Genomic DNA, 27,165 nt, shown 5'->3' on the forward strand with positions numbered 1-27,165 from the left:
CGGGGTGGGTGGGGGGCAGGCGGCGGTCGCCCCTGGCCGCAGCCTCGACGTGGGGGTGCCGGGGAGAGCGACTCTAGCCTCCCCGGCTGCCGGAGCCTGGACGCCGACCCCCAGCGTCCCGCCGACGGGCGGGCGCGGCCGCGGAGCATGGATTCGGATTCCGGGGAGCAGAGCGAGGGGGAGCCGGTGACCGCTGCAGGTACACGGGGACGGCTGAGGCCGCGGGTTGGGAGGTCGGCGGGGGGGAGGGGGAGGTCGGGGCAGGAAACCGAGGCTTTCCCGGACCGAGGCGGCCGACCCGGAGCCGCCCGATCGCGCGCTTCCAGGCCGGGACTGGGGGCTCCCCGCACCCCGTCCCTGCACTCGGGCGCGCAGAGGGAGGGAGAGGAGGTGCGTGGGGACGGCTGGCTCCCTCCGCTGCGGGTTTTCCGCAGCTGGCTCGGGGGCGGGAGGTGGGGGGGGAGGAGGACGGGGGTGGTCGTCGCCTGGTCCGGGTTGGGGTTCGAGAGGAACCCCGCGTCCCGTCGTTTGCTGCCGAGGAGGAGGTGGTGACGCGGCTCGCTGCGTGTGGAAGTAACTTTGCGAGCGCCCTCCCGGGTCCTCGATCTCGGCCGGGTCCGATCGGGATGGGGAGCCGAGGGGAGGGAGGGGGGTGCGACAGAGCATGTCCTCTCCCCCCCCCACACACACACCCCGCGTGGAGCCGGCTGGACTCGACCCTGAGCTGCGGCCCCCCAGGCTGCAGAAGTGCCCGCCCGTGCCTGGAGGGGAACCCCAAACAGCCCCGGCCCAGCCTTTCAGGAGCTTCCCACAGTCGATGGCTATCAAAGCGTTAGGCTGATGATTCCTTAGAGAAATCCGCCTCCTCTCCCGCCTCTCCCACCCACAGGCTGGGTGGGCTGGGAGGGGGGGAGACCTATGCCAGGCTCTGCCCACCTCCACCAGCCCGCACTGCCTTCCCGCCTCTCGTGGGTCCCCTGACAACCCCCCCCCCCCATCTCCCCAACTCAGCGCAGCCCTGAAGGTAGCCCTGCTAGCAGACCTATGACTGCCCAGTGGGACCCTCCTGGTTGGGACCGAAGCCCCAGTCTGGTCCCCAGTCTTCCCAAGCGCCAAGAGACAGGAGGCCTGGTCAAGTCTAGGCGTGGGTGTAGGAGAGAAAGGTTGCAGAACCAGACAGGACAGGGCCCTACCTGTTACTTCCATCCATCCACACAGCCCCAAACCAGGAGCTGCTTCTATTTCCATTGTAACCAGGTGGGGAGGTTAAACGTTGTGCTTGTCCAGAGCTGGTAGTGGCTACTTAGGAGGCTAAGATCTGAGGATTGAGGTTCAAAGCCAGCCCGGGCAGGAAAGTCCAATCTCCAGTGATACACACACACACAAAAGCTGAAAGTGGAGACGTGGCTCAAGTGGTAGAGTGCCAGCCTTGAGTGAAAAAGCAGAGGGAGACAGTGCCCAGGCCCTAAGTTCAAGTTCCACCATGGCCCTTGGCCCCTGTGACTGTCACCCTCCCGCGTAGCCAGAAAGGGCTCAGGCTGGAAGACAGGGAGGTGACATGGCCCCCAATGCCTGTGGGAGGATCCCTGTGTCTGTGTACAGAGACCATCTTTGAGGATACAGTTCATCCCCGCAGAGCCCTTTGCATGTCTCCCTGGGCCTGTGATTGGCAGGATGGAGATTTTGTTTCCCAGGAGGCTGGTGGATCATCTCCTTGGGTACCAAAAGTTCCAGTAGGTGTTGGTGTGTATCTCAATGTCTTTCTGATCTCATAGGATTGGAGGCATTGATACTAAAATCCCAGTGAGTAGCAATGTGCTGTTAGAGGTTCAGAGGCTGAGGGAGAGGAAGGGATGAGAAATAGGGAAAAGAGGAAAGAGAAGGAAGAAGGGAAGAGAAACTGCAGAACCCTGGGTACTTGGGTGTGAGGAGAGAGAAAACTCACACCCTTAAGTTGTCTCCCCTGGCCTGCCCCTGTCTTCCTGCCTGTAGATATTTATGTCCCTTTGTGTGCAAAGAAGCCTCTGGCACAGCTCACAGCAAATGTGATCACCTGAAGAATGAGGCAGTCAGCTCTCAGGACCTGTTAAAAGCTGTTTGCACCTTAATGTTTCCTACAGACATTTCTTCGTGGGCTTGAATCTCACAACGTGAGCATTTATTTTAATGTCATGAGCTGTTCTGCTAAATGGCATTTAGGCTCACTCATTATTTTCACTCTTCAAGTATTCTCCCTTGTGACAATGCTTCAAAACTAGATGCTAATTTGCCATCTTGCTTTGATTACATCCTGTCAAATGGAAACCTTTCTCTCTGTCTCTGTCAGTCTCTCTCTCCCCGCTCCCTTACCCCTTCTTTCCCCTCCCCCTCGTACTCGGGCTTGAATTCAGGGTCTTGTGCTCTTCTTTGCTTTTTGGGCTCAAAGCTGATGCTGTACCACTTGATCCATACCTCCACTTCTGATTTTTTGCTAGTCCTGGGGCTTGAACTCAGAGCCTGAGCACTGTCCTTGGGCTTTCTCAAGACTAGAGCCCTACCAGTTGAGCCACAGCACCACTTCCAGCTTTTTCTGTGTATGTGGTACTGAAGAATTGAACCTGGGTCTTCATAAATGCTAGGCGAGCACACTAGGCTACGCTCCTGGCCCTCTGCCTTTTTTTCTCGTGGTTAGGTGGATATAAGAGTCTGCCTAATTTGTCTGCCTGGGCTGGCTTTGACTCATGATCATCAGATCTCAGCCTCCCGAATAGCTAGAATTACAGGCATGAGTCACCACTCCCAGCAAATGGAAATTCTTATTGACAAGTAAGTTTAAATGACAAGTATGTTATCCATAAGGATTGACACTTGGCCTGCATCTGGGTTGTATCTCTTCTAGGTGAGTGTGTATGTACATTTACCTACCTTACAGGTAGCTGAGATACCTGCAATTTCTTCCCTATTTGAACCTGTGAAAAAGCCATAAGATTTCCTTCCTAAGGTTAAGAGACTAAAACTCTGGAATTAGAAAAGACATTTGGTTTCTGTTTTCACCCAAAGGACAAGTTGCCTAGCAAAGACCCTCTCTCTACCTGTGAAGGTAAAGATGGAAGGGGCTCCTTCTCCTGCCAATGGAAAAAAGCACATAATTCCCTTTCTTCTCTTTTCTTCTGCTTTCCCAACTCCATAAACCATCCCCTTCTGGATGGCAGAAAACATAGGAGTAACTCACTCTTTCTTTCTTTCTTTCTTTCTTTCTTTCTTTCTTTCTTTCTTTCTTTCCTTTCTTTCCTCTTTTCTTTCCTTCTTCCTTCCTTTCTTTCTTTCTGTGTGTATGTATGTGTATTTATGGGTCAGTACTAGGATTTGAACTCAGGTCCTTAATGCTGTCCCTTAGTTTTTTTCATTCAGGGCTAACTCTCTAAAGCTTGAGCCACTTCTGGCTTTTTGCTGGTTAATTAGAGATACTCATAGATTTGCCTGACCATGCTGGCTTAGTGCTGTGAACCTCAGATCTGAGCCTCTTGAGTAGCTAGGATTACGGATGTGAGCCAGTGGCACCTAGCACCTTTCTCCCTTTGACATTTTTCCATAACATTCAAATTCCTGGTCCCCTTTTGGCAGAAGAGTGAGACAGTCTCCATAAACCACTCATACTTTCCTGGATCCTTTTTCAAAGGACTCCTCTAAAGATCTCCCCACTTGATGAGGTGTGTATTTTTTCATTGATCAGCATGTTGTGATGGTAGAGGGTAGAAGGAGAGGGCTAAAGTGAGACTAATCTCAATATAGATGTTTTTGGGGTTTTCTGTTGTTTTTTTTTTTTTTTTTCAGGAAGCATAGGCCAATTCTTCTGTGTCATTCTGCTGCCTGCAGCTCTCCTCTGGCTTTCTGTCATTTTTTTTAATGGTTCTTTCTATGATTAGGAAAGAGGCAGGGTTTATGGAACACTGGATTCACTCCAGAGACCCAAGTTGGCTGTCTTCCCTTTGGCAAACCTGCCATCCATCGCTCAGAAATCCTAGAGCCTGGTGTATTAAGTGGAGTGATTAAGAGTCTTTCATAAGGAATATCAGGGGAGTAAACGCTAGAGATGTCTTTTTTTCTTGTTTCTTTCTCATTCCTTCCTTCCCCCTCTTCTCTCTCTCTTTCTTTTTGCCAGTTCTGGGGCTTGAACTCAGGGCCTGGACACTGTCCCTGAACTTCTTTTTGCTCTACCACTTGAGCCACAGTACCTCTTCCGCCTTTTTCAGTTTATGTGGTACTAAAGAATTGAACCCAGGGCTTCGTGTATGCTAGGCAAGTACTCTACCACTAAGCCACACTCTGAATTCTCAGCTTTTTGTTTTCCCCTTTTAAACTTGGAAGATCACGATAGTCAACCCAACTGAGGGCAGACGAGCTCCCAACACACACAATAATGTGAACAGCTGTCAAGCTGGTGGTGCATACTTATGCCTGCTTAGGGGCTGTAGAAAAGGCAGCAATGGCTCACAGCTCTAGTCCTAGTTACACAGGAGGCTGAGATCTGAGTATTATGGTTCAAAACCAGCCTGGGCAAGAAAATCTAAAAAACTTTTATCTCCAGCAAAAAGCCAGAAGTGGAGGTGTGGCTCAAGTGAAAGAGTGCTTCCCTTGAGCAAAGCAAGAACATGAGGACTTGAGTTCAAGTCCTAGTCCTAGCGTAAAAGAAAAAAGGAAAACTTGATTCTAGAAAATTGCTATGATGGTTAAGATGCGATTTCAAAATATGTCTGGCAGAGATGGATGAATGTAGGTTTTGCCGAGACTGCAAGCCTCTACTTCTACAATATTAAAGAAAGGCAAGAGAGGAAGGATGTTAAATGGCATTTTGGAGAAATCAACAACAGAAGTTGGTGACAGATTGTACTAAGGCAAGGAAAGGAAAAGGAGAGGGATGGAGAGCCGTGACACATTGAGTGGCTTGTTGAGCTGGAGTGAGGGCAGAGTATCAGGGCAAAGTCCTGAAGGAGAGAAAGGACAGGAAACAGATTCTATCTCCCCACAAATGTTCCTGGCAGCCCTCTCTTTCTTTTAGGCGCTTGGCAGTGATGTTTTGGTTAAAGGGCTTTTTCCTCTTTGGAGATTAAACTCTGCAGGTGCATTGGTTTTGAGGAAGTGTGAAATTTGGGGACTTGTTAATTCCCACATTTCTTATTAGTCTACTGAAGGTTCTTTGTCAACAGATTCATAATGGATGGACTGACCAAGGGAGGGAGGAGTGGTGTGGGGATGATTAAAGTTCTATTTGTTGGTCCCAAAATGTGTACACAATGAGCTGTAGCTGCTCCAATGGTCAGTACCTCATCTCTCATTTATGTCTCTGAGAATTTGTGGGCATAATAAATGAATGAGGGGCTGGGAGTTTGGCCTAGTGGTAGAGTGCTTGCCTAGCATGCACGAAGACCTGGGTTCGATTCCTCTGTACCACATACATAGAAAAAAGCCAGAAATGGTGCTGTGGCTCAAGTGGTGGAGCTCTAGCCTTGAGAAAACCCAAGGACAATGCTCAGGCCCTGAGTTCAAGGCCCAGGACTGGCAAAAAAAAATGAATAAAATAAAATAATGAACATATTGGGTTTGCACTGAAGGGGCCAGAGTAGTGGCCAGAAACGTGGCCTGTAAAGCCAATTTTCCAGATCCTTCTTGCAGTGTTGGGTTGGATTTCCTGTGATGAAAGATTTCTTGCACCCTCTTGGACTCTGCTAGGAAATAAGGTCACAGTCTCTTCCGTCCCCCAGGGCTTGAATTTGGATGGGAAGAGCAGGACACAGGCACAAGTAAGCACAGCCTCAGGCAGTGCATGGAGACTCCTGACTTCCCTTCTCCGGGTCTCTGCTTATGTTCTCCCTTGACCTGGCCACTTGCTGGTCTGTATTTTATGGTGATTCCTGGGCGGGACTATTGCTTAGCTCCCTGAGGACAAGGGCTGAGTCTTTTTCATCCTTGTCACCCACCTGCCCACCATCCATGTGCCTCACCGTGTAGATATCACCATAAGCCCCTCACCAGATAAATAGTGCTAGTAGTTTGCTTCCCAAGAGGCAGACTCCAGTGGAGGACAGCATGCAGAGGTTGATAGGAACTTTTCTTGGGTGCAAGGGAAGGGAGGGAAGTGAATGGAGAAGGAATAAGGGAGAAGTGAAGAGAAGGGGGGACAGGGAGGAGAAGGGAAAAGAGAAAGGAAGAAGGAAGGGAGGAGAAGGAAAAGAAGAGGAAGGGGAACGGGAAGGAGCTGGATGGGCAGAAGAATGCACGCCGAGACACAGCTCTCTGCACAGCCTCCTCCAGTCCACAGAGAGCTCTGGAAGTCAAACGCCCCTTCAGAATTGTCAGAGTTGGGGTGAGGGGCCCATCCTTGGTATCCCACAATGAATGGTCATAGACATAGACCTTCCAACATGTGTTCTTGAGTGACTGCCCCTTCAGCTAAGAGCTTATACAGGGGGAACTCTCCACAGCCTGTGGAGAAAAACCCTCCACTCCTCAAAGGGAACCTGGAGGGTCCACGGCAACACCCGCCCCGAACAGCACGCAGGGGACTTCCGCTAGGGACAGTGGCCCAGTCTGCTTGCGAAGTTCAGGAGACGACAAAGCAGTAAAAGTACCTAAAACCTTTTTAGGGCTGTCAAGATGGCTAGATTCAAGTAGCCATTCTAGATAGCTCTGTATCCAACATGAATCTCCGCAATCCAGGAGACAATGGCAGGCAGTCTGCTGAGTGTTCCCAAGCGCTGTGTGCAGTGCTGATGAATGGCAGTGGAACTGGATATGCCTTCGAGCTGTCAGCAGCGTGGAGGAAGAGAAAACCTCCCAGAGATGGTAGAGTTGAGCCCCACACCAGCAATGAACAGTGTAGGGTCTGGAGGATGGGTGCAGCATGGTTTGCTGTCGTGGGAAAGCCTCTGGAGAGGGAGAGAGAGCGTGTGAGTGTATATAGAAGGCTGTTGCCTACATTATTTTTCCTCTTTTAAAAATATTATATATATACATATATACACATATATGTATGTATATATATATATGTATATATGGCACCTGCTTTTTCATTTGTCAGCCAAATGCAGTTCTAGTCACACTTTCCATTGACACATTTCTCTAACTGGATCGCACTCCGCCACTGTTACCATTGGCTCCCACCAGAATCCACATGTGCTTTCTCTAGGAAGACACTATATGAACAAGGTTGTTGTGTTCCTCGGTCCCTGGGTGCAAAGTCCTGGTTTTGACATCCAGATGAAAGAAGGTAAAAAGGAAAGAGGGAAGAAGAAGAAGAAGAAGAAGAAGAAGAAGAAGAAGAAGAAGAAGAAGAAGAAGACGACGACGACGACGACGGAGGAGGAGGAGGAGGAGGAGGAGGAGGGGAGAGAGAGAGGGGGGGGGAAAGAGAGAATGTATGGGAAGGAAGGAAAGGAGGGGAGGGAGGGAAGGAAGGAAGGAGGGAAAGAGGGAAAGGAGGGTGGGAGGAAGGAGAAGAGGGAGGAAGGGGAAGGAAATGAAGGGAGAGAAGAGGAAAGAGGGAAGAAAGGAAAGACTGATTTTAAAATGTATTTTCTCTAACAACTCCCCCGAAATAAGGATATAGAATGCAACTTTCCTCTAACAACCCCCTAGAAAAAGATATAAGAATGCCTTCCCCTCACACACCACATATATTAAGCCATAAAAGCACATTACTTTTTTTTTTCTCCTACATCAAAAATGTTCTTTTTGGGCAACTGCTCGGCACAGATTCTGAGGCTGCTTCAGAACAGACTTCACGTTCATCTTGGATTTCCTAAACATCCTTCATTGCCTGGGCATAAATTTGAGCCTCTTCATGGAAAATCTACCAGTGTACAGACTATAAAAATGGGAGGTTTGGCAGCACAGAAAGTGCTAGACACACCCTAATAGGAACCAGGGCTTTGTAATTCTGTTCTCCAGGAAAAAGAGAGGGAGAAAGGGGGAGGAAACCAGAAGAGGGAGAGAGGGACAGACAGATGGATAAACAGATACTTGGTGTCCAATATTGTTCAATTGTGGAGAAACCACAGGGACTATAGCTTAATGCTAGGTTCTGTTTCAAAAGTAAAATCCACTAGCTGGGAGCTGTTGTGGCCCGAAAAGGAAGCATTTTAGCCATACGCTACTCCATGGAGATTCCAGTTTATATTTTCTTTAGTGGAGGCAGGAATTTCCGGGAAGTGTTTTTGCTAATGAGCCTGAATGTCCCGTTTGTAACTTGGGGCCTGTGAGTTCTGCTGGGAAGGTAAAGAAACAGGGTATGGAGTGGATAAAGCTCTCTGGAGCACTTTTTGCTCGCCATGTTTGAGTCCTGTTTCCTTGCTTCCCTTTAGAGAAGACTGAGAAAATCAGCTAGGGCTGGTGGCACACGCCTGTCATCCTAGCTACTCAGAAGGCTGAGATCTGAGCATTGTGGTTCAAAGCCAGCCTGGGAAGGGAAGTCCATGAGACTCTAATCTCCAATTAACCACCAAAAACACTGAAATGGAGGTGTGGCTCAAGACTACTTAAGTGAATGCTAGGCTTGAGTGAAAAGCGTAAGGGACAGTCCTCAGGCCTTGAGTTCAAGCCCTAATACCACAATAACTACAACGAAAGTTGGAGAGGAAAGGCTAAGAGATTAAAACTCTGTAAAACTATCGTGCTAAGAAGCTGTGGAAGAAAATAGGAATAAAACTGGGAAACTGGTCTTTGCTAGCCAGAGTCCAGTCCCTCTGTGATATTTTATATTTCTCTTATTTATTTTATGTTAATCAAGTCCTTATACTGTTTTAGGGATTCAATTACTTGATTCTATGGCATTTAGTTCTTACACCAACCAGCCCTCTGGTCTAAGTACTATAAATGAGCCTTTTTCATTGTGGGTATTTTTTTGTTTGTTTTTCCGCCCCCCACTTTCCCCAGTCTGGGGCTTAAACTCAGGGCCTGGGCTCTGTCCATGAGCCTCTCTGCTCAAGGCTAGTGCTCTACTACTTGAGCCACAGCACCACTTCTGGCCTATTCTGAATAGTTTATTGAAGATAAGAGTCTCACAGACTTTCCCAGGCTGGCTTTGAACTGGGAGCTCAGCCTTCTGAGTAGGATTACAGGCATGAGCCATCAATGCCCACCTTGGAAAAGCCAAGTAAGAACATGAGACCTTAAATTCAAGATCCAGCCTGTATCAATCTCTCCCTCACCATTAAATTCTGATAAGTTACTAACAATTTCTGTAATAAGAATATTTTTCACATGTTCCTAGACTCCAAGTTCTGAATTAGTTTTTTTGTTGTTGGTGTTCACAGCAGGCCCTCTACCACCTGTGTTACACCTCCACTTCTAGATTTTGTTGGTTATTTGGAGATAAGAGTCTGGTAGATTTGTCAGCTAGTTGTTTTCAAATCACAGTCATCACATCTCAGCCTTCTAAGTAGCTAGAATGCAGCCCCCGGCCTCCCTGGCCATATACTTTTTTTGCCCCTTTGGGCTGGTCCTGGGGCTTGTATTCAGGGCCTGGGCTCTGTCCCCAACCACGTTTGCGCAAGGTTAGTGCACTACTACTTGAGCCACAGCACCACTTCCAGCCTTTTCTGAGTAATTGATTGAAGGTAAGAGTCTCACAGACTTTTCTGTGAGACTTTGGTGCCCGGCTGGCTTCTAACTGTGATCCTTAGCCTCCTAAGTAGGATTATAGGTGTAAGTCTCTGGCCCTGCCCAGCTCCTTGAATTCCTTATTACCGATCTACTTGAACCCCATTTTACTCAGGCCAACAGAACAAAGGCAGCTGTGTCAGGAGGCTAGAAAGAAAGGTAGTCACAGCTAGACTCAAAGTTATCAGTATTTTATTTATTTATTTTAATGGAATGGAATGCAAGCACTCTACCACTAGGCCAAACTCCTGGCCCAAACACTTTATTTTTTATGGAATTTGTGTGTCATCGTTGCACAGGGGCCATACTAATCTTCTCTGTATCGTTCCAGTTTTAGTATTTGGGCTGCCAAAGCAAGCACATTTATCAGCATCCAAACCCAGTTTCTAAATTATTCTCTCTCACCCTTAGTAGTTAGGGCTCTCTACCAGCCTGAATTTTATGTACATTTACTTTTTTGGCTTATGTTATGAAAAATAACTTTTTACCCTTTTTAGATATAAAATCATAGACTATTATGCATTTTCAGCTTTCAGGATATTATCTCCTCACACTTAAACACAATACTCTTAGTTTTTTATGTGGAAAGCAGTTCCCTTATTAAGAAGCCATCTTATTACTCACAGTTGTGACTGACCAGTGTGGGTTTTTTCAAAGAAGAGATCAGAGAACCTCCGAGGTGAATGACTAATACAGGGGTAAATTTCTGGAGAAAGCAGGTATTGACCAAGAATAATGTACAGCAAGTCCAGCAAGCATGGTGAGCTCCCCCAAACCTCCAACCCAGGCCTCTCAAGGATGAAGGCTCACGGAGAGATGGGAAAGTCTTTTCTGAGCCATCCTTGGTGCTTTGTCTGGTTTTGTTGTTAAAAAACACTAGGTATATAGTTTAGTGGTAGAGCATTTTCATAACATGCATGAGGCCCTGGATTTGATTCCTAATACAGAGAGAAAATAAGGTGGAGAGAGAGAAAAGGAAAAGAAAAAGAATTCAGCCGGGTCCTGGTGGCTCACGCCTGCAATCCTAGCTACTCAGAAGGCTGAGATCAGGAAGATCATGGTTTCAGGCCAAACTACTTAAAAAGTTCTCAACCAGTAGCTAGATATAAAGGCTCATGCCTATAATCCCAGTTTATGTGTGAGGCTAAGAGCATAAGTATTGTGATTCTAGGCCAACCTGGACAAGAAAAGGTCACAAAATTCGATTTCAACAATAGTAGCTAGGTAGGGTAGCACAAGCACACTCCAGCTACAGCAGGAAGAGTAACAAGTCTAAGCTACTGTGACAGGCTAAAGAGCAACACTTAAGAACTAGACTGTAGGGGCTGGGAGTTTGGCCTAGTGGTTAAAGTGCTTGCCTAGCATGCATGAAGACCCGGGTTCGATTCCTCGGTACCACATACATAGAAAAAAGCCGAAGTGGTGCTGAGGCTCAAGTGGTAGAGCTCTAGCCTTGAGAAAGTCCAAGGACAGTGCTCAGGCCCTGAGCTCAAGCCCAGGACTGGCAGAAAAAAAGAACTAGACTGTAGTGTGTACAATGCTTTAGACTCACAGGGTGGATTTATTTTCCCCCTGATACTGGGGCTTGAATTCGGAGCCTGGGCACTGTCTCTTAGTTTTTTCCAAACAAGACTGGTGCTCTACCACTTGAACTATAGCTCCAGTTCTGGCATTTTGGTAGTTAATATGAGATAAGAGTCTCATGATCTCCTCAGATCTCAGCTTCCTGAGTAACTAGGATTACAGATGTGAGCCAATGTCAGTTGGCTGAGAACTTTATATACTGCTAAGAACTTTGTGAGTTAGCTGTAGACAAAAAGCTAACCACAAAATAAATAAGCAGTTTTAAACTCCTAGGAAAATAATATAAATAAGAAACAAAATGAAGTCATAGAACTCAATATGACTAAACTACGAATGGTATCTAAATCACAGTAATATAATTTCTGAAGTGTGATGTAATTAAATGCTGATGAGAACTAACTGGAAAATGGAAAGAGAAATGAATGGGGAAGAAAGCTCAATTCTCACCATCTATAGCAGAAAGTTGAAGTCAATTAAATAAAAATCTAACACTATAAACATGTAATAGCTAGGGGCCTAGTGGTAGAGTGCTTGCCTAGCATGCACAAAGACCTGGGTTCGATTCCTCAATACCACATACATAGAAAGAAGCTGGAAATGGTGCTGTGGCTCAAGTGGTAGAGCTCTAACCTCGAGAAAAGTCCAAGGACAGTGCTCAGGCCCTGAGTTTAAGCCCCACAACTAGCAAAAAAAAAAATGTAATAGCTAAATAGTTTAAGTGTTCTATTTCTAAGGAGCCAGCCTGAGAAGTGTGTCAGAAACTGGTCAACTGGTGGCTCACACCTATAATCCTAGCTACAGAAGAGGTTGAGATACGGGGATTGCAGCTTGCAGTCAGCCAGGCCGAAAAGTCCATTAGATTCTTATCTTCAGTTAGCCACCTAAAAACTGGAAATGGTGCTGTGGTTCAAAGTGGTAGAGTGCTAGTCTTAAGCAAAAGGGCTCAGGCACAGTGCCCAAGCCTCACAACAGGAGAGGAAGAGGAAGAGGATCCAAAATATTGTATCTTTTTTTTGGGGGGGGGTGCTTAAACTCAGGGCTGTGCTCGGGGCTAGCACTCTACCAATTGAGCTACAGTGCCACTTCTGGTTTTTGAGTGGTTAATTGGAGATAAGAGTCTCATGGGGACTTTTCTGCCCAGGCTGGCTTCAAATCTTGATCCTCAGACCTCAGCCTCCTGAGTAGCTAGGATTCCAGGTGTGAGCCTCCAGCACCTGACTGTGATGGTTGTGTGCCTTTGGGTAGATGAGATGATCTAGGGATTAAACGCAGGGTCTTGGACATACTACACAAGTACTTACTCGTCTATTGCTTGAGCTTTACTCCCAGCTTTTTGGTTTTTAAATTTTCTTATAAGATTGAGTCTGACTAACTTTATCTGACCTTGCCTCAATCTCGTGATTCTTCTACCTTTGCCTCTCAAAATAGCCTGGATCTCAGATATGTGCCATTATGCTGGTGTGAGGCATATTGTATTATTGATATTGTAATATTGCATATTAATATTGTATTCTGTAAGACAGAATGATTTAGTTTCTTTTTTTTGTGAATATTGGGGTTTGAACTCATGGCCTTGTACTTGTTAGGCAAGTACTATACCACTCCTAGCTTTTCACTTTAGTTGATTTTGGAATAGAGTCTCCTGTTTATTTCCAGGCTGGCTGGGACCTTGTTCCCGGACATAGATGAACATGAACAGCTTTTACTTGGTTGAGATGCCATTCTATGAATTTTTCAGTCATTTTCAGACATCTAGATCTCTGCTTCTTGGGTAGCTAAGAATTATAGGCATGAGCCATTGCATCTGGATATGATTTGACATACATACATACATACATACATTTATTTATTTACTTATTTATTTATTTATTACCAATCCTGGGGCTTGAAATAAGGGCCTGGGCACTGTCCTTGGACACTTTGCTCAAGGCTAGCACTCTGCCATTTGAGCCACTGTGCTACTTCCAGCATTTTCTGTGTATGTGGTTCTGGGGAATCTAACCCAGGACTTCATATGTGCTAGGCAAGCACACTACCACTAGGCCATGCTTCCCACCCATGATTTGACTTTTTAAAAAACAAAGGTACCGTATTTCTTTGAAAATGAACAGAAAGAAGGGAGGGAGGGAGGGAAGGAAGGGAAAGAGGGAAGGGGAAAAGAGAAAGGAAAAGGGAAAAGGAAAGAGAAAGGAGGGAGAATATTTGCTGGTCAGCCTAAGGAGTAATATGGGAACTCTGGTCCCTCTCCTTGATCCTTCTCCCGGGAGACAAGATATGGTGTGCTGCCCCCCAGGGTCCAATTGAAGGAAGCAAGTATCAGTGTCAAGAATATGCCAGCTCTGGTTGTCCTTATTGTTCCTGATATGAGTTCAAATGCATTTCAGTCCTGGTTAGAACTGAGAGATCCTCATTCATATAACAGACATTCTGTTTCAATCTCTGACTGTGGGTCAGGATTCCTGCCCTTAAGGAATGTGGAGACAAAGTCATTCATCCAGCTAATAGATGATTAACAGAAGATGGATCATGCTATGAAGTGAAAGGAATATGCTTGAGAACAGAGGATTTTTTTTTTTTTTTGCCAGTCCTGGGACTTGGACTCAGGGCCTGCGCACTGTCCTTGGGTTTTCTCAAGGCTAGAGCTCTACCACTTGAGCCCACAGCACCACTTCTGGCTTTTTCCATGTATGTGGTACCGAGGAATCAAGTCTGTGTCTTCGTGCATGCTAGGCAAGCACTCTACCACTAGGCCAAACTCCCAGCCCGAGGACAGAGGATTTTTATGTAGAGAAATCTCCCAAAAGTTTTCCAAGTGAAGCCTTTGAGGTTAACAATTGTTGGGAGGGCTCCAAATACTGGACACAAATGTGCAAAGGCACAGAGGGCCCAGGCATGACAGATACACCTGGTACAGGTGATACCAGAATGTGGACACAAGTCAAGAGCTCAGAGATGTAGAAAGTGACCAAAAGACATATCATCAGCTCAACAGCCTGGCCTACATTGTGCTAGAGAGTCTGGCTGTGTCCTGAAGGTTATGAGAAACTGTAGTTTAGCCACTGTAAAGACCAGGATGGAGATTAAAAAAAAAAACCAAAAACCTGAAAGTACGAAAATCGGATCCAGCTATCTTACTCCTGCCCTGTGTATTGGGCATCACTCACAAAAACCAAGATAGAGAATCAGCTATCAAGTGAACGTGGTATATATGTATATCCTTCTTCCCTTCCTTCCTTCTTCCCTTCCCATTGTGCCAGTGTTGGGGCTTGAACTTAGGACCTGTGTGCTGTCCCTTAGCTTTTTTCCTCAAGGTTAGTGCTCAAGTAGTAGAGCTCAGTTGGGCCCTGGGGGCTGTGCACCATATCTTGTCTCCACCTCTGACATTTTGGTGGTTAATGGGAGGTAAGAGTCTCATGGAGTTTTTTGCCCAGGTTGGCTCCAGCTTTGACTCATGATCCTCAAATCTCAGCCTCCCATGTAGCTAGAATTGCAGGCATGAGTCACCAGAGCCTGGCTCATAAATGGAGTTTTCTTTAGCCATAAAGACGAAGAATGAAATCCTGTTGTTCCCTGGAAAATGGACGGAACTGGAAGACATTATGTTAAGCCAGACACAGAAAGACAGGTACCACATGTTTCCTCTCGAGTGTGAGATAGTCCTTAAAGCCAACCTGAATGTAGGGTATTGATTACTAGAGGGCGGGGAAGGATGTGTGGATGGAAAAAGACTGGATTTGATCAGTGCTGTTGTACACATGGATTGGAAATATCACACTGAGCCCCATTAAGTGCAACAAAATAAAAGAAAAACAGAGATCTACACAATAAAATAGTATTCCATAGTTTTGTTTTGTTTTGTTTTTAAAGACTTACTTGTGGCAATTAGCAAGTTTGGAGTGAAAACTAGGGCAGAATAAACCCATAGCTCCATAGGTATCCTCCTGGGCTGCCCAGCAGTCACTATTTATTTGTTTGCCAATCCTGAGGCTTGAACTCGGGGACTGGGCACTGTTCTTGGGCTTTTTTTTTTTCTCCAGGCTAGTGTTCTACCACTTGAGCCCAACTCTACTTCTAGCTTCTTGGTGTTAATTGGAAATAAGTGCCACAGACTTTCCTATCCGGGCTGGCTTTGAACCATAATCCTTAGCTCTCAACCTCTTGAGTAGCTAGGATAACAGGTATGAGCCACTAGTGCCGGGCTTACCTTTTTTTTTAAGTTTATCATTCCTACCACATGTCGGGGATAGTAGGGTGACAGATAATTCAGGGGCTTTCCTCTTGGACCTGCCAGGTAGGCATAGGTGCTACTTGGGAGACAGTTTATTCAAAGGCAGTATGAGCAGGGGCAGGATGGCTGAAAGCCTCTTTGGATCTGAGGAGCAGATGATCAGGGCCATTGGAGTGAGCCTAAAAAGATAAAGCTGCTTCTCTTGGAAGGACGCGGATGTGAGGCTTAGTGGGAAGAGCAGACTCTGAGGTTTCCTCAGAGCTCACTCAGGCGGCTGTGTCAGCACAGGATGGCTTGCTGGGGCCTAAGCCTGGCAGGACGGGCTGTCTGCGGCCTGGTATGTGGGTACAGGAAGAGGCCCTGGGGAAGAATCGCCAGCTGAGTGCCTGCCCTGGGGTGAGCACTGGCCGAGGTCTGCCAGAGGAAAATGAGAGCAGAGACATGATGGAGGGAGGCCACAGAAGAGGCAAGCTGGCAGGACTAAGGCCAGTGCCCCAGGGTTCTCAAAGCAGAAGATGTCCCAGTTATGAAGCTGAGCCGAGAGAGGTTGAATGGTATAGGAACAGCTTGTGAAAGGAAAGCTGGCAAGCTGGCCCCTGGGAATTGCACACATCTGCTGTGTGCTATGTGCCCAGTACTAGTTTTGTTTGGCTTTGTTTTTTTCTCAAGGCTAGCACTCTACTACTTTAGCCACAGTTTCACTTCTGCCTTTTTTGCTGGTTGTTTGGAAGTAAGAGTCTTATGAACTTCCCTGCCTGGGCTGGATTTGAACCTCTATCTGCAGGTCTTAGCTTCCTGAGTAGCTCGGATTACAGGCCTGAGCCACTGGTACCCAGCTAGGCAGACAGCTTGGAGTGAAAGGTAAGAGGTAGACCTCTAGCTGAGTTCAGGCATTTGAGTAGATTCAATTCAGGCTGCATTTGGGGAATACATACCACCTTCCAGGAAGGGTTGCTGACAGGTAGAATCTGGACCTCGAAGACTGAAATGGAAGCTGACGAAAGCATGGAGTCCATCATTCATTTAACAGATGTCTGTAGGACAGCTTTTACCCAGCAAGCACAGCCTTCAGACAGTTGGGTTAGGTTAATGCCATTCTTATAAAGATGCAATCTACCTTTTCAACATGTCCTCCCAACTGGCTTTGAACCTTGATCCTCAGATCTCAGACTCCTGGGTAGCTAGGATTATATGCATGAGCCACCAGTGCTCAGAAATAAACCAACAGAATAGAATTAAAAGAGAAAAAAACAAAACAAAATAGAAAGATGTCTAAAAAGTGGACACTTGAAAGGAGGCAGGGTTCTAACAAACCAGTAGAAGAATGGTAGAAGTATCTAATAGGGTATTTATTTATTTTTAAAAAGAGTAAATTGTGCCAGGCACTGGTGGCTCACACCTGAAATCCCAGCTTCCAAGGAAGCTGAGATCTGAAGATGTGAGGTTCAAAACCAGCCCAGGTATGAAAGCCCATGAGACTCTTATCTCCAGTGAACCACCAGAAAACCAGAAGTGGTGCTGTGGCTCAAGTTGTGTGGCCTTGTGTTGAAGCGCTCAGGAACAGCACCGAGGCCCAGAGTTGAAGGCCCACAACCGACCAAAAAAGAAGTTAAAAGATCAAAGCTACATTTCAGACCCACTGATGGTAAGATTCCATAAAAAGTAAAAACTCCTACCCATGAATAAATAAAAAGACCCACAACCCATGTGAACAGATAGGAGAATAGGATGAGAACAAGAAAGTTAGGACAGAAGAACCTGAATGCCCAGTAAACTCAAAAATATAGTGAATTTTTCTGGCAATCAGAGAAATACACATTAAAGCAAACTACTACTTAGTACCTATCAAGTAGACAAAAAAACTCTAAAAATTGGACTCTTTTGAAGTGTTGATGAGGAAGCAGGACCCCAGGAACCCATCAGTTACTGCTGGGAGTGAAAACGAGTGCAGCTCGCCAGAGAGCACGTGGCCGTCCTGGCTCATGGGACTTGGCAGGCCCATCCTGGGTGGAGAATCTGGAAGGCTGTATTGTGTGTGTGCAGAAAGTGGAATGAATTTAAATGTCCATTAGCAGAGACTAGGATGGAGATAAAATAAATTCATTTTAGATAATTCCTGAAAGCATGAGGTTGAAAATTTATAGAATGCCTTCTAGCATGATGCTTTTTATGTGAAGTCTAAGCTTTTTATGTGAAGTTATTGGTAGAACATGGATGTGTTTATGCTCATACAATAAGTGTAATTAGACATAAGGAGGTAGATACAGAAGAGAGTTGAAGCCAGACACTGTAGGATTATGCATGTAACCCTAGCTACCCAGGAGACTGAGATCTGAGCATTGAGGTTTAAAGCCAGCCTAGGCAGGAAAAAGACTCTTCTTTACAGTTAATAACTAAACAGCTGGAAGTGGAGGTGTGGCTCAAATGGCAGAGTACTAACTGTGAGCAAAAAAAAAAAAGCTCAAGGACAGAGCTTAAGCCTAGAGTTCAAAACCCAGGACTTGCATGTGCATACACACACACACACACACACACACACACACACACACACACACACACACACACATTGCTCCTGCTAGGTAAAGGTCATAGATGTATTTGTTATATTATCTTCTGTTTTGTCTATGTTTGAAATACTTTGTGTGGTTTTTTTTTTCTTAAATATTACACCTTCTTAAAGGGAAAAAAAAAAAAACCCTCACACTGATCAATCTCCATTCTAAAGTGGGCAGCAATTCAGGAAGCATTTAAAATAATTGATTTGTCATCCTGTGTATTACGGTTTGGTATGCAAACTGAGTGGGCTAAACCACAGGACTCCAAGGCACATACAGTAAACCCCAGCTCTCTGCCATTTTCTAAATGGTAGGCTTATTAGATACGTTACCTCATCTCTCTTTGACTTGGTTTCCTTGACTGTAAAATGCTGCTGCTTATGGAGATGGTGAAGACATTAGTGTTTCCTTCCTAGAGTTGCTACACGGATTTGATGAATTACTGTACATAATGTACATCAAGGAAAAAGATGTCTAAGTGGACTCTATTTAATTATTACACCTGAATATAATCTACTATTCAGAAAGGTGGTATTGAAAAAGATTTGTTTAAGGGAATTTTGTGTGTGTGTTTGTGTGTGTGTGTGTGTGTATACTGTCCTGGCCTGGGTACTTACTGTCCATGAGGTTTTTTTTTGCTGAAGGCTAGAGCTCTACCATTTGAGTCACAGCTCCATTTCTAGTTTGTTGGGGTTTTTAATTTTTGTGGGGGAGGGGGTGGTTAATTAGAGCTAGAAGTATCACAGACTTTCCTAACCAGCCTGGCTTCAAAATGCAGTACTCAGATCTAAGCCTGAGTAGCTAGTTGTTGGTTGTTTTTTGTTTTGTTTTGTTTTGTTTTTCAGTGATTGTTGCCCTTCTGTTACAGTGAGACAAAAATATCTCTCAGATCTGCAAATTAAACCTGTTAAGTTGGAGATAATTCACACATATCCCCTAGTGATTTCACAAATATCTGCTTCAATTAGCTCTGGTAAGGCAAAGGATCCCAGCACTCATTTACTTTTCAGAGTTGGCTGTTAAGCTAGTATGAAAGGCAAAACCAACACGTAATCATTGAATTATACACAGTTTGCTTGAAAAATAAAAGCTATATCCATCTACCTGATGTTTCAATGAGCACACAATATTGTTTCTATCATGACTGTCCTTTTTGTATGTATTTCTTGGTTGATTTTTGGTTGGTCAGGGGGCTTAAACTCTGGGCCTACGTGTTGTCCGTAAACTCTTCAGCTCAAGGCTAGTTCTCTACCACTTTGGAGCCACAGCACCATTTCCAGTTCTCCAGTGGTTAACTGACAATAAGATTCGCACAGACTTTAATGATCCCCTACCCCACCCAGTCTCCCAAGCTAGAGGAAACACACAGCATCATCCTATTGTGACTCACTCTCTTTCCGAAAAAGCTAAAGGAAATACCTCAAGGCCCGTAAAAAGTGTCCTGTTCACATGTGCTTGTGTGAAGCCCCTCATCGTTAGTCCTTGACGGTTTCTTTCAGGAACCTTGTGAAATCATTGGTCTGTGTTTCAAGGGTTAGTATTGTGAGAATGATATAATCAGCAGTTTCTTTAGCCAAGGACATAAACATATGCCAAAGTAAACCAAACTGGTTTGGGAATGTGGCTTAGCGGTAGAGTGCCTTCCTAGCATGCGTAAAGCCCTGGGTTTGATTCCTCAGTACCACATAAAAAGAAAAAGCTGGAAGTGGTGCTTTGGCTCAAGTGGTAGAGTGCTGTCACTGAGCAAAAGAAGCTCATGGGGGGCCGGGAGTTTGGCCTAGTGGTTAAAGTGCTTGCCTAGCATGCATGAAGACCTGGGTTCGATTCCTCGGTACCACATATATAGAAAAAAGCTGGAAGTGGTGCTGAGGCTCAAGTGGTAGAGCTCTAGCCTTGAGAAAGTCCAAGGACAGTGCTCAGGCCCTGAGCTCAAGCCCAGGACTGGCAAAAAAAAAAAAAAAATCAATCAAACCTACCAAAAAGGAGTAAGTTGAATGATGAAATTAAACATTCCTTCCCAGGCCTGCCCCACATGGAGCCGCTTTCCTTTCTTCTCTTGGAGTGTGGGTCCAGCATTGGCTGTGCATTAGATAACAGTAAAGCATAACTGAGCTCATGATTTCAAAAAAGGCAACATAACAAAAAGTTCTAATATTTTCATTTTGTGTACATGCAAGTGGTATCTGGTTTATACTGTGACCTCACCTTGAGCTGCTTGCTTCTTATGGCAAGTGGGGGGAAACTGAGGGACCTCAGGTCTTCCTGGAAGATTTCTCCTATCAGTCACTCAAGCAAATTGATTCTATTGGGGGATTAGGGAGAGCCAGACCCAATCAAGTCTTTTTAAGAATTAACCTAGAGTTAACCTTCTATCAGATGAGTTAAACCCTCCAAGCTTCCCTGGCCATCTTGTTACACTGTAGATGCCTTTTAAGGTATTTCTAAAAATCTGACACCTCAAAAAATATTCCACTCAAGTGTGGAAGGCATTGGAACAAGTGCTATTTTTCATGGCCCTGGTAAGCTTCCATCATGTCTCAGTGCGAGGTGGGAAAATCAAGATCATTGCTTATCCCTATCTCAGACGCCCCACCACTCTCTTTACAATTTTATTTCATTCTGTTTCCTCCAGGTTCATGTTCTTTCTTTTTTTGATTTTTTTTTTTTTTTTTTTTTTTTTTTGCCAGTCCTGGGCTTGAGCTCAGGGCCTGAGCACTGTCCTTGGACTTTCTCAAGGCTAGAGCTCTACCACTTGAGCCTCAGCACCACTTCTGGCTTTTTTCTATGTATGTGGTACCGAGGAATCGAACCCAGGTCTTCATGCATGCTAGGCAAGCACTTTAACCACTAGGCCAAACTCCCGGCCCTCATGTTCTTTCTTTCCATATTCTAGAAGTATACCTTCAACAGGTTTTCTTACAAGGAATGGAAAATGTTGCACCATGTAACTCCAAAAAGAGGCAATAATTCAGTCTTTCCAGGAACCACAAATGTGCTGGGCTGGCATTTCAAACACTCAGGTTCCTCAGCAGTCTGGTGTCCACAGCCACTTAAAAGACAACCTAGAGCCAAAGCCAGAGGCTGCAGAGGCCAGAGGCTGTTTTCTCCAGAAGACATTTTACCTTTGTCCTGGTGTCCCCATTCAGAGGACCACATTCTTCTACCAGCCCCGTCCTCATTTATCAGAGAAAAGGAAATGGGGGGGGGGGGAGAAGGGTCACCATCACCCTTCTCTTTGACTCTTGGCCCCTCCTCATGAGAAAAAGGATGATTGCTCACTAGGAAAGTTCAAAATCCGAGTCCTTTACAGTCTGTTCCATCTCAAGGAGGAGTCACGTAGATCTCCCTCTCCCCCCAGCAGTTACGTGGAGGTGACCGAGTGCCAGAAATGTGAGCTGCCTCTAATCTTCCTCTGCCCAGGGGCCTAACCCACTCACGGTCTTGAGCCTCCCCTTCTGCCTTCTTTGTTCCATCGGTCCCCTGCCTGGACAGACAGGGCTCATTAAACACTTGTTTAGCTAACTCCCTCACTGGGCATCCTTTTACGAGGCTGGCAGGAGTGATCTTATCACTGGCTGAGTCTTCCAAGTCATTTCCCATTGTCTAATTTTGTTCTCGCTGCCCACCCACTCTCCTTAGGGAGGCAACAGAGGAGAATTGCAGTCTCCTGAGGAAGAGGATGGAATCCTGACCTTTGTCCACCTCCTCTTAGTGGCGATGTGCTCAGCCTTCTTTCTTGGCCTGGAAGTTGATAGCTCAGAGCCTGTCTTTTTTTACTTTCTTTCTTCCAATAATCATTTACACCATTCATCCCCCAAAGTTCGGCACCTTATTTACACGAGGCGCTCATCTGTCTCTCTTCCTGCCCACACAGCCGGGTTGGTAAAATATCCGTTTGTCTTTGTCAGCCTGGCATTTCACCATCTGGGAAGAGTTTAGTAGTTTCTAGAGACATGGAAACATCACTTGTAGTCTGGCTGCACAGCACTTAAAAAACAGTGACTCACACTGGCCCCAGGACTCGTCCACGTGGTGAAATGCCCGCTCAGACTTAGCTCTGGCATGTCTCCCCAGACGAGGTCATTACCATTGCACGGTATACTCCCCAGCAGTCTGGGGAATGTTTTTTTGCTTTATAAACTTGATGAGGGTACTTACTCTCAGATCTTCCCTTCTCTCTCCATGTCATCAGTCTTGGTTTTAGGACATCAGGCTACCTCAGTCTTGTTTCATTGTGCTAGTCAGATGAGCTGCAGCATCGCAATTTTTTTTTTCCTATTTTGAGATTGTGAGATGTCATAATTATCCCATAACTTTCATGGCTGAAGAATGGGAAATTTTGTTTAGACATAATTAGGGGAGTTATCACTAGCCCAAAGTGCTTTCCTAAGGTTTATATACAGGAATTAGAAAGTTTATGCTAATGCTTGTCATGCATGGTGTTTTCCCCACCAGTGTGTATGTGTGTGTGCGCGTGCATGCATGTATGCGTGTGTCTACATCTACTAGTAAGGTGGGCCTTACCAAAGATCCTAAGCACCTCTGTCTTTGGCTTGCAAAGCTACTCTCATGCTTTCCAATGTCCTTTCTAGTGGAACCCTTACGTGTGGTACCTGTGCAGATGGCTGAGCAGAAAGATGGATGTAAATCCAAGGTTTCCATGTTGTGATCAGTCCTGAGTAGGCCTGATCTCTCAGTACACTCTCTCCCCTAAACCAGGAGTAATGAGTATGATGCCGAAACTATGGCGTCTCCCCTCATCCCATTCTTCCCCCAGAGATCCCTGGGTATTACTTTTTTTTAAATTGTTCTAGGGACTGAGATGGTAGCTCAGTGGTACATGTACTCACCTTGCATGCATGAAGCCCTGGGTTTGATTCTTCAGTACCACATACATAGAAAAGCCAGAAGGGGTAGAGCTCTAGCCTTGAGCACAGAGAGGCTCAGGGATAGCACCCAGGTCCCGAGTTCAAGTCCCAGGACTGACTAAAAAAAAATTGTTCTAATTGTTGACCAGATTATTTCACAAGTCCTTCAGGCTGGTTCCCATAATTCATACCAACTCATGCACATATGCATCCATCTAGCCAGTGAAAAGTGATGAACTGCAATTACCTTTCTAGGAGGGTTGGAAGGTGCCTGAAAGTCAAATTGTTGGCAGGGCTCCTTGTTGTCTGGAGGCTATAGGAAGAACTCTTCCCTTGCTCTTTTATTTATTTGTTGGTTGTGGGGCTTGAACTCTGGGCCTGGGCACTGTCCCTGAGCTCTTCAGCTCAAGGCTACCGCCCTACCCCTGGGCTTCCCTTGCTCTTTTGAGCTTATAGGGACCACCCCACATTCCTTGGCTTATGACCTCTTCTACTGGAGAGTAGCGGTTAAGTTGCCCCAACCTCTTCTTCCACCTTCTCATAGTTTTGGTAGTTCACTGTCTCTCACTGGATGGACAGATGTGTGTGCATACAAGCACAGGCATGTTCTCTCTCCCTCTTTCTCTCCCCCTCCCTCCCTCCTCCTATCATAGATAGTAACCTCTGTAATTGCATGTGTCTGGTGGATAATCACATCTTAATCACATCTCTTTTGTCACCTAAAAAGGATATCCACTGGTTCCAAGTATTAGGATATAGGTGTGGGGACTAGGAGCCAGTTTTCTTTTTCTTTTTTTTGTGGGTTGTGGAGCTCGAACTCTGGGCCTGGGCGCTGTCCCTGAGCTCTTCAGCTCAAGGCTATCAGTCTACCCCTTGAGCCATAGTGCTACTTAGAGTTTTCTAATGATTAATTGGAGATAAAAGTCTCATGGACTTTTTAGTGCCTGGGCTGGCTTTGAACTGTGATCCTCAGATCTCATCCTCCTGAGTAGCTAGGATTACAGGCATGAGACACTGCGTCCCACTAAAAGTCATTTTTCTACCTGTTTCTTCACTCCTCTAGAAGCTGATGGGGCATATTATATTTTATATAAAGGCTTACAGAAAAGCATGTATTTTAATTAATACCTAATTTTTAATTTTTTTCTTCCCAAAGAACTTTTTTCCTTTTTTCTCTCTACCTTTCTTTCATTTTGCGTTTCCTTATCTCCCTTTTCTTCCATTCTCTTTTTTCCTTTCTCTCCCCCCCCACCACCGCTACCTTCTCTCCCTTTTTGATTATGTTTTTTCCTTGAGGCAGAATCTTATTATATGGCTTAGGCTGGCCTTAAACTCATAATCCTCCTGATTTGCCTTCTAAAAGTTAAGATTACATGCATACTTCACCATGCTCAGCAAGAAAAAAAGTGATAATACTTGGGAGACTTATGGTCATTAGAATCTTCCTTAGGTTTATATTCGTGTGTTGAACAAATGTTTTGAATCATAAGACGTACAGGAAGTTGACATTCTTGGGGGAAAACAGGTAAGGTAGCACCTGCCTATAATCCCAGCATTTGAATTCAAGGCCAGCCTGGGATAGGTGTAGACTTCCATGATCCATCTACTCTGTGTCTGCCTTGGAAATAGGCTTGACCTTGGGGTTAGCATTCCTGTTGCTATGCAAAGATTCTTCATATAATTTTATAAAACTGTATGGTTTCTATGGTTACAGAAGTTGTAGGAAGTTTTCCATGAGAAGGTTAAGTCATGCATAGGACAGGTCCAAACAGTAAGATATGGCTTGCATGAGGGGAGAGTGCTTCCCACAGAAAGACGAACACAGTCTAGAAGATTCCAAGGGTGAATGGGCACAGCACATGGAGAGAAAAGCAAGGTCTCCAGACTAGAGCGGTGCTTAGTTGGGAAGCTATAGGACATAGACAGGAGTTTTTGTTCTATGGCGGGACGTTCAACTTAGTATTGTTTTACTTGTGGAAATGGGAAGAACAGTTCTCATACTCCCACAACATTTCTTTCTCTCCTTATTGTAGGTCCTGATGTATTTAGTTCAAAGAGTCTTGCCCTTCAAGCCCAGAAGAAGATCCTGAGCAAAATAGCCAGCAAAACCGTGGCCAACATGTTGATTGACGACACCAGCAGCGAGATCTTCGATGAGCTCTACAAAGTCACCAAAGAACACACCCACAACAAGAAAGAAGCCCATAAGATCATGAAAGACTTAATCAAAGTGGCCATCAAAATTGGGATCCTCTACCGGAATAACCAGTTCAGCCAGGAGGAGATTGTGATTGTAGAGAAATTCCGGAAGAAGCTGAACCAGACAGCCATGACCATGGTCAGCTTCTACGAGGTAGAATACACCTTTGACAAGAATGTGCTCTCCAAGCTCCTGCACGAGTGCAAGGACCTGGTACACGAACTGGTACAGCGACACTTGACGCCTAGGACCCACGGTCGCATCAACCATGTCTTCAACCACTTTGCCAACGTTGAGTTCCTTTCCACCCTCTATAGTCTGGATGGAGACTGTAGGCCCAGTCTGAAGAGGATTTGTGAAGGAATTAATAAATTGCTAGATGACAAAGTCCTTTGAGTGGCTTTCCTCTTGGATTTTGTTGCTTTCGAGTTGTTAACATTCAGTCTGGTCCAATGAGAGCAAAAACAAACAAGCAACAAAACAAACAAGATTTGTGTGTTCTGTCCCCTTCATTGCTATGATGCTGAGCTCAATGATGAAGTCTATTCTTTAAGTCACTCGTGTCTGTATAAGCCCAAATGACTGTGTTCTAATCAGAGACGCTGCCTAATAAGCTCAAGGAACTCAGTTCATCTCAAAATGGAAGGAACCCACGACCAGAAGCCAGAGGACATAGATTCAGCCACCAATCTCTGCCAGTTACCACTCTGTCCTCTGTGTCCTGGAGCTGTGATGCCTGCCTGCTACCTCCTAGGGGCTGTTGGACAACTCTTAATATTTTCTAAGTGTGAGAGGGATAAACCTAAATGTAAACATCTAGACCATGAAACAGCACAGTAGAAAAGAATAACAGAATCTAATGGGTTGGGCTTATGATCTGTCTCTGTGTGCTGCTTCAAACAAAATAAAGTGAAACCCAAAGGTGTGCACAAAAAAAGCAGTTGTGAATTGGAAAAAATGTTTTGTGAATTGGAAAAAATGTTTTACAAGAGTTGTGCATTTCAGGTCTTAGAGGTGCTGCTTTATGATCCTGTGGAAGGAAACTTTCCTTGAGAGATTGAGGGGTCAAGGAGAGATTTCACAGGCTGTCCCCCAACAGGATAAGCCTTCCTACATCTCCGAGGGGCACAGGGAGTCTGTATTCCAATGTACACAAGAGAGCTGGGCAGAATGATGCCCTATATGTCATTCTTAGTCTTTCACAGTCACTTTGTGCTGTTTTCTCTGGTTCGTTAATAAATTAAATCCTAGCCTTCAAACAAGAGGTCTTGGTAGTTTTTTTTTTTTTTAAGATCTATCCATTTTTTTAAATTAATTAATTTATTTTTGCCAGTCCTGGGCTTAAGCTCAGGGCCTGAGCACTGTCCTTGGATTTTTCTCAAGGCTAGAGCTCTACCACTCGAGCCTTAGCACCACTTCCAGCTTTTTCTAAGTATGTGGTACCGAGGAATTGAACCAAGACCTTCGGGCATGCTAGGCAAGCATTCTACCACTAGGCCAAACTCCCGGCCCCTGTCTTGGTAGTTTTGATTCAAAACACTAATTCAAGACAATGGCTCAGGCCTAGAATGGTAGCTACTTAGGAGACTGAGCTCTGAGGGTCAAGCAAAGTTCAAAGCCAATCCACACAGCAAAGTCTGTGAAACTCTTATTTCCAATTAACTATCAGAAAATTGGAAGTGATGCTATGTTTCAAAGTGGTAGAGCACTAGCCTTGAAGAATAGTGGTATTAGCTAGGCACTGGTGGCTGACACCACCAGCTACTCAGGGGGCTGAAATCTGAGGATTTCGGCTTGAAGCCAGCCCATGGGAGAGTCTGTGAAACTCTTCATCTACAATAAACTACCAACAAACAAACAAACAAACTGGAAGTAGTAGAGGTGTGGTAAGGGGTAGATTGCCTAGCCTTGAGCACAAGAACTTCAGGGACACTGCTCAGGCCTTGAGTTCAAGCCTCAGGACTGACAAAAATAAAAAACAACAATCCATGACATACTTATTTGTAATTAACTAGCAAAAAGCCAGAAGTGGAGCTGTGGCTCGAGTTGTAATGTGGGAGCCTTGAGGGGAGAAAAAAGAAAAAGCACAAGACC

The 27,165-nt window shown here is 45.4% G+C and overlaps 1 protein-coding gene and 1 non-coding gene across 3 annotated transcripts; one reads left to right on the forward strand and one right to left on the reverse strand.

Annotated features, from left to right (window-relative positions):
* Tipe3 (TNF alpha induced protein 8 like 3) lies at positions 1-26,333 on the forward strand. 2 transcript variants are annotated; one of them, XM_090358417.1, is made up of 2 exons: positions 1-199; positions 24,905-26,333. In XM_090358417.1, the coding sequence occupies exons 1-2, from the start codon at positions 148-150 to the stop codon at positions 25,465-25,467; spliced, it is 615 nt and encodes a 204-aa protein (XP_090214543.1). In that variant the 5' UTR covers positions 1-147; the 3' UTR covers positions 25,468-26,333. The 2 variants fall into 2 exon arrangements, with proteins under 2 accessions (XP_090214543.1, XP_090214542.1); XM_090358416.1 differs by lacking the exon at positions 1-199 and adding an exon at positions 7,222-7,246.
* LOC150046481 (U6 spliceosomal RNA) lies at positions 9,891-9,997 on the reverse strand. The gene has a single exon (XR_016532641.1). It is a non-coding gene; the product is annotated as a U6 spliceosomal RNA (small nuclear RNA).
* Positions 26,334-27,165: the final 832 nt, after the last annotated feature.

Source organism: Megascapheus bottae, chromosome 25 (assembly GCF_031878675.1).
Source record: "Megascapheus bottae isolate mThoBot1 chromosome 25, mThoBot2.hap1, whole genome shotgun sequence".
NCBI classification, from domain to species: domain Eukaryota; kingdom Metazoa; phylum Chordata; class Mammalia; order Rodentia; family Geomyidae; genus Megascapheus; species Megascapheus bottae.

Coding starts and splice junctions, on each gene's coding strand:
- Tipe3 (XM_090358417.1), top strand. CDS start 148: ATGGATTCGGATTCCGGGGAGCAGAGCGAGGGGGAGCCGGTGACCGCT. Junction 200..24,904: donor GGAGCCGGTGACCGCTGCAG/GTACACGGGGAC, acceptor TCCTTATTGTAG/GTCCTGATGTATTTAGTTCA.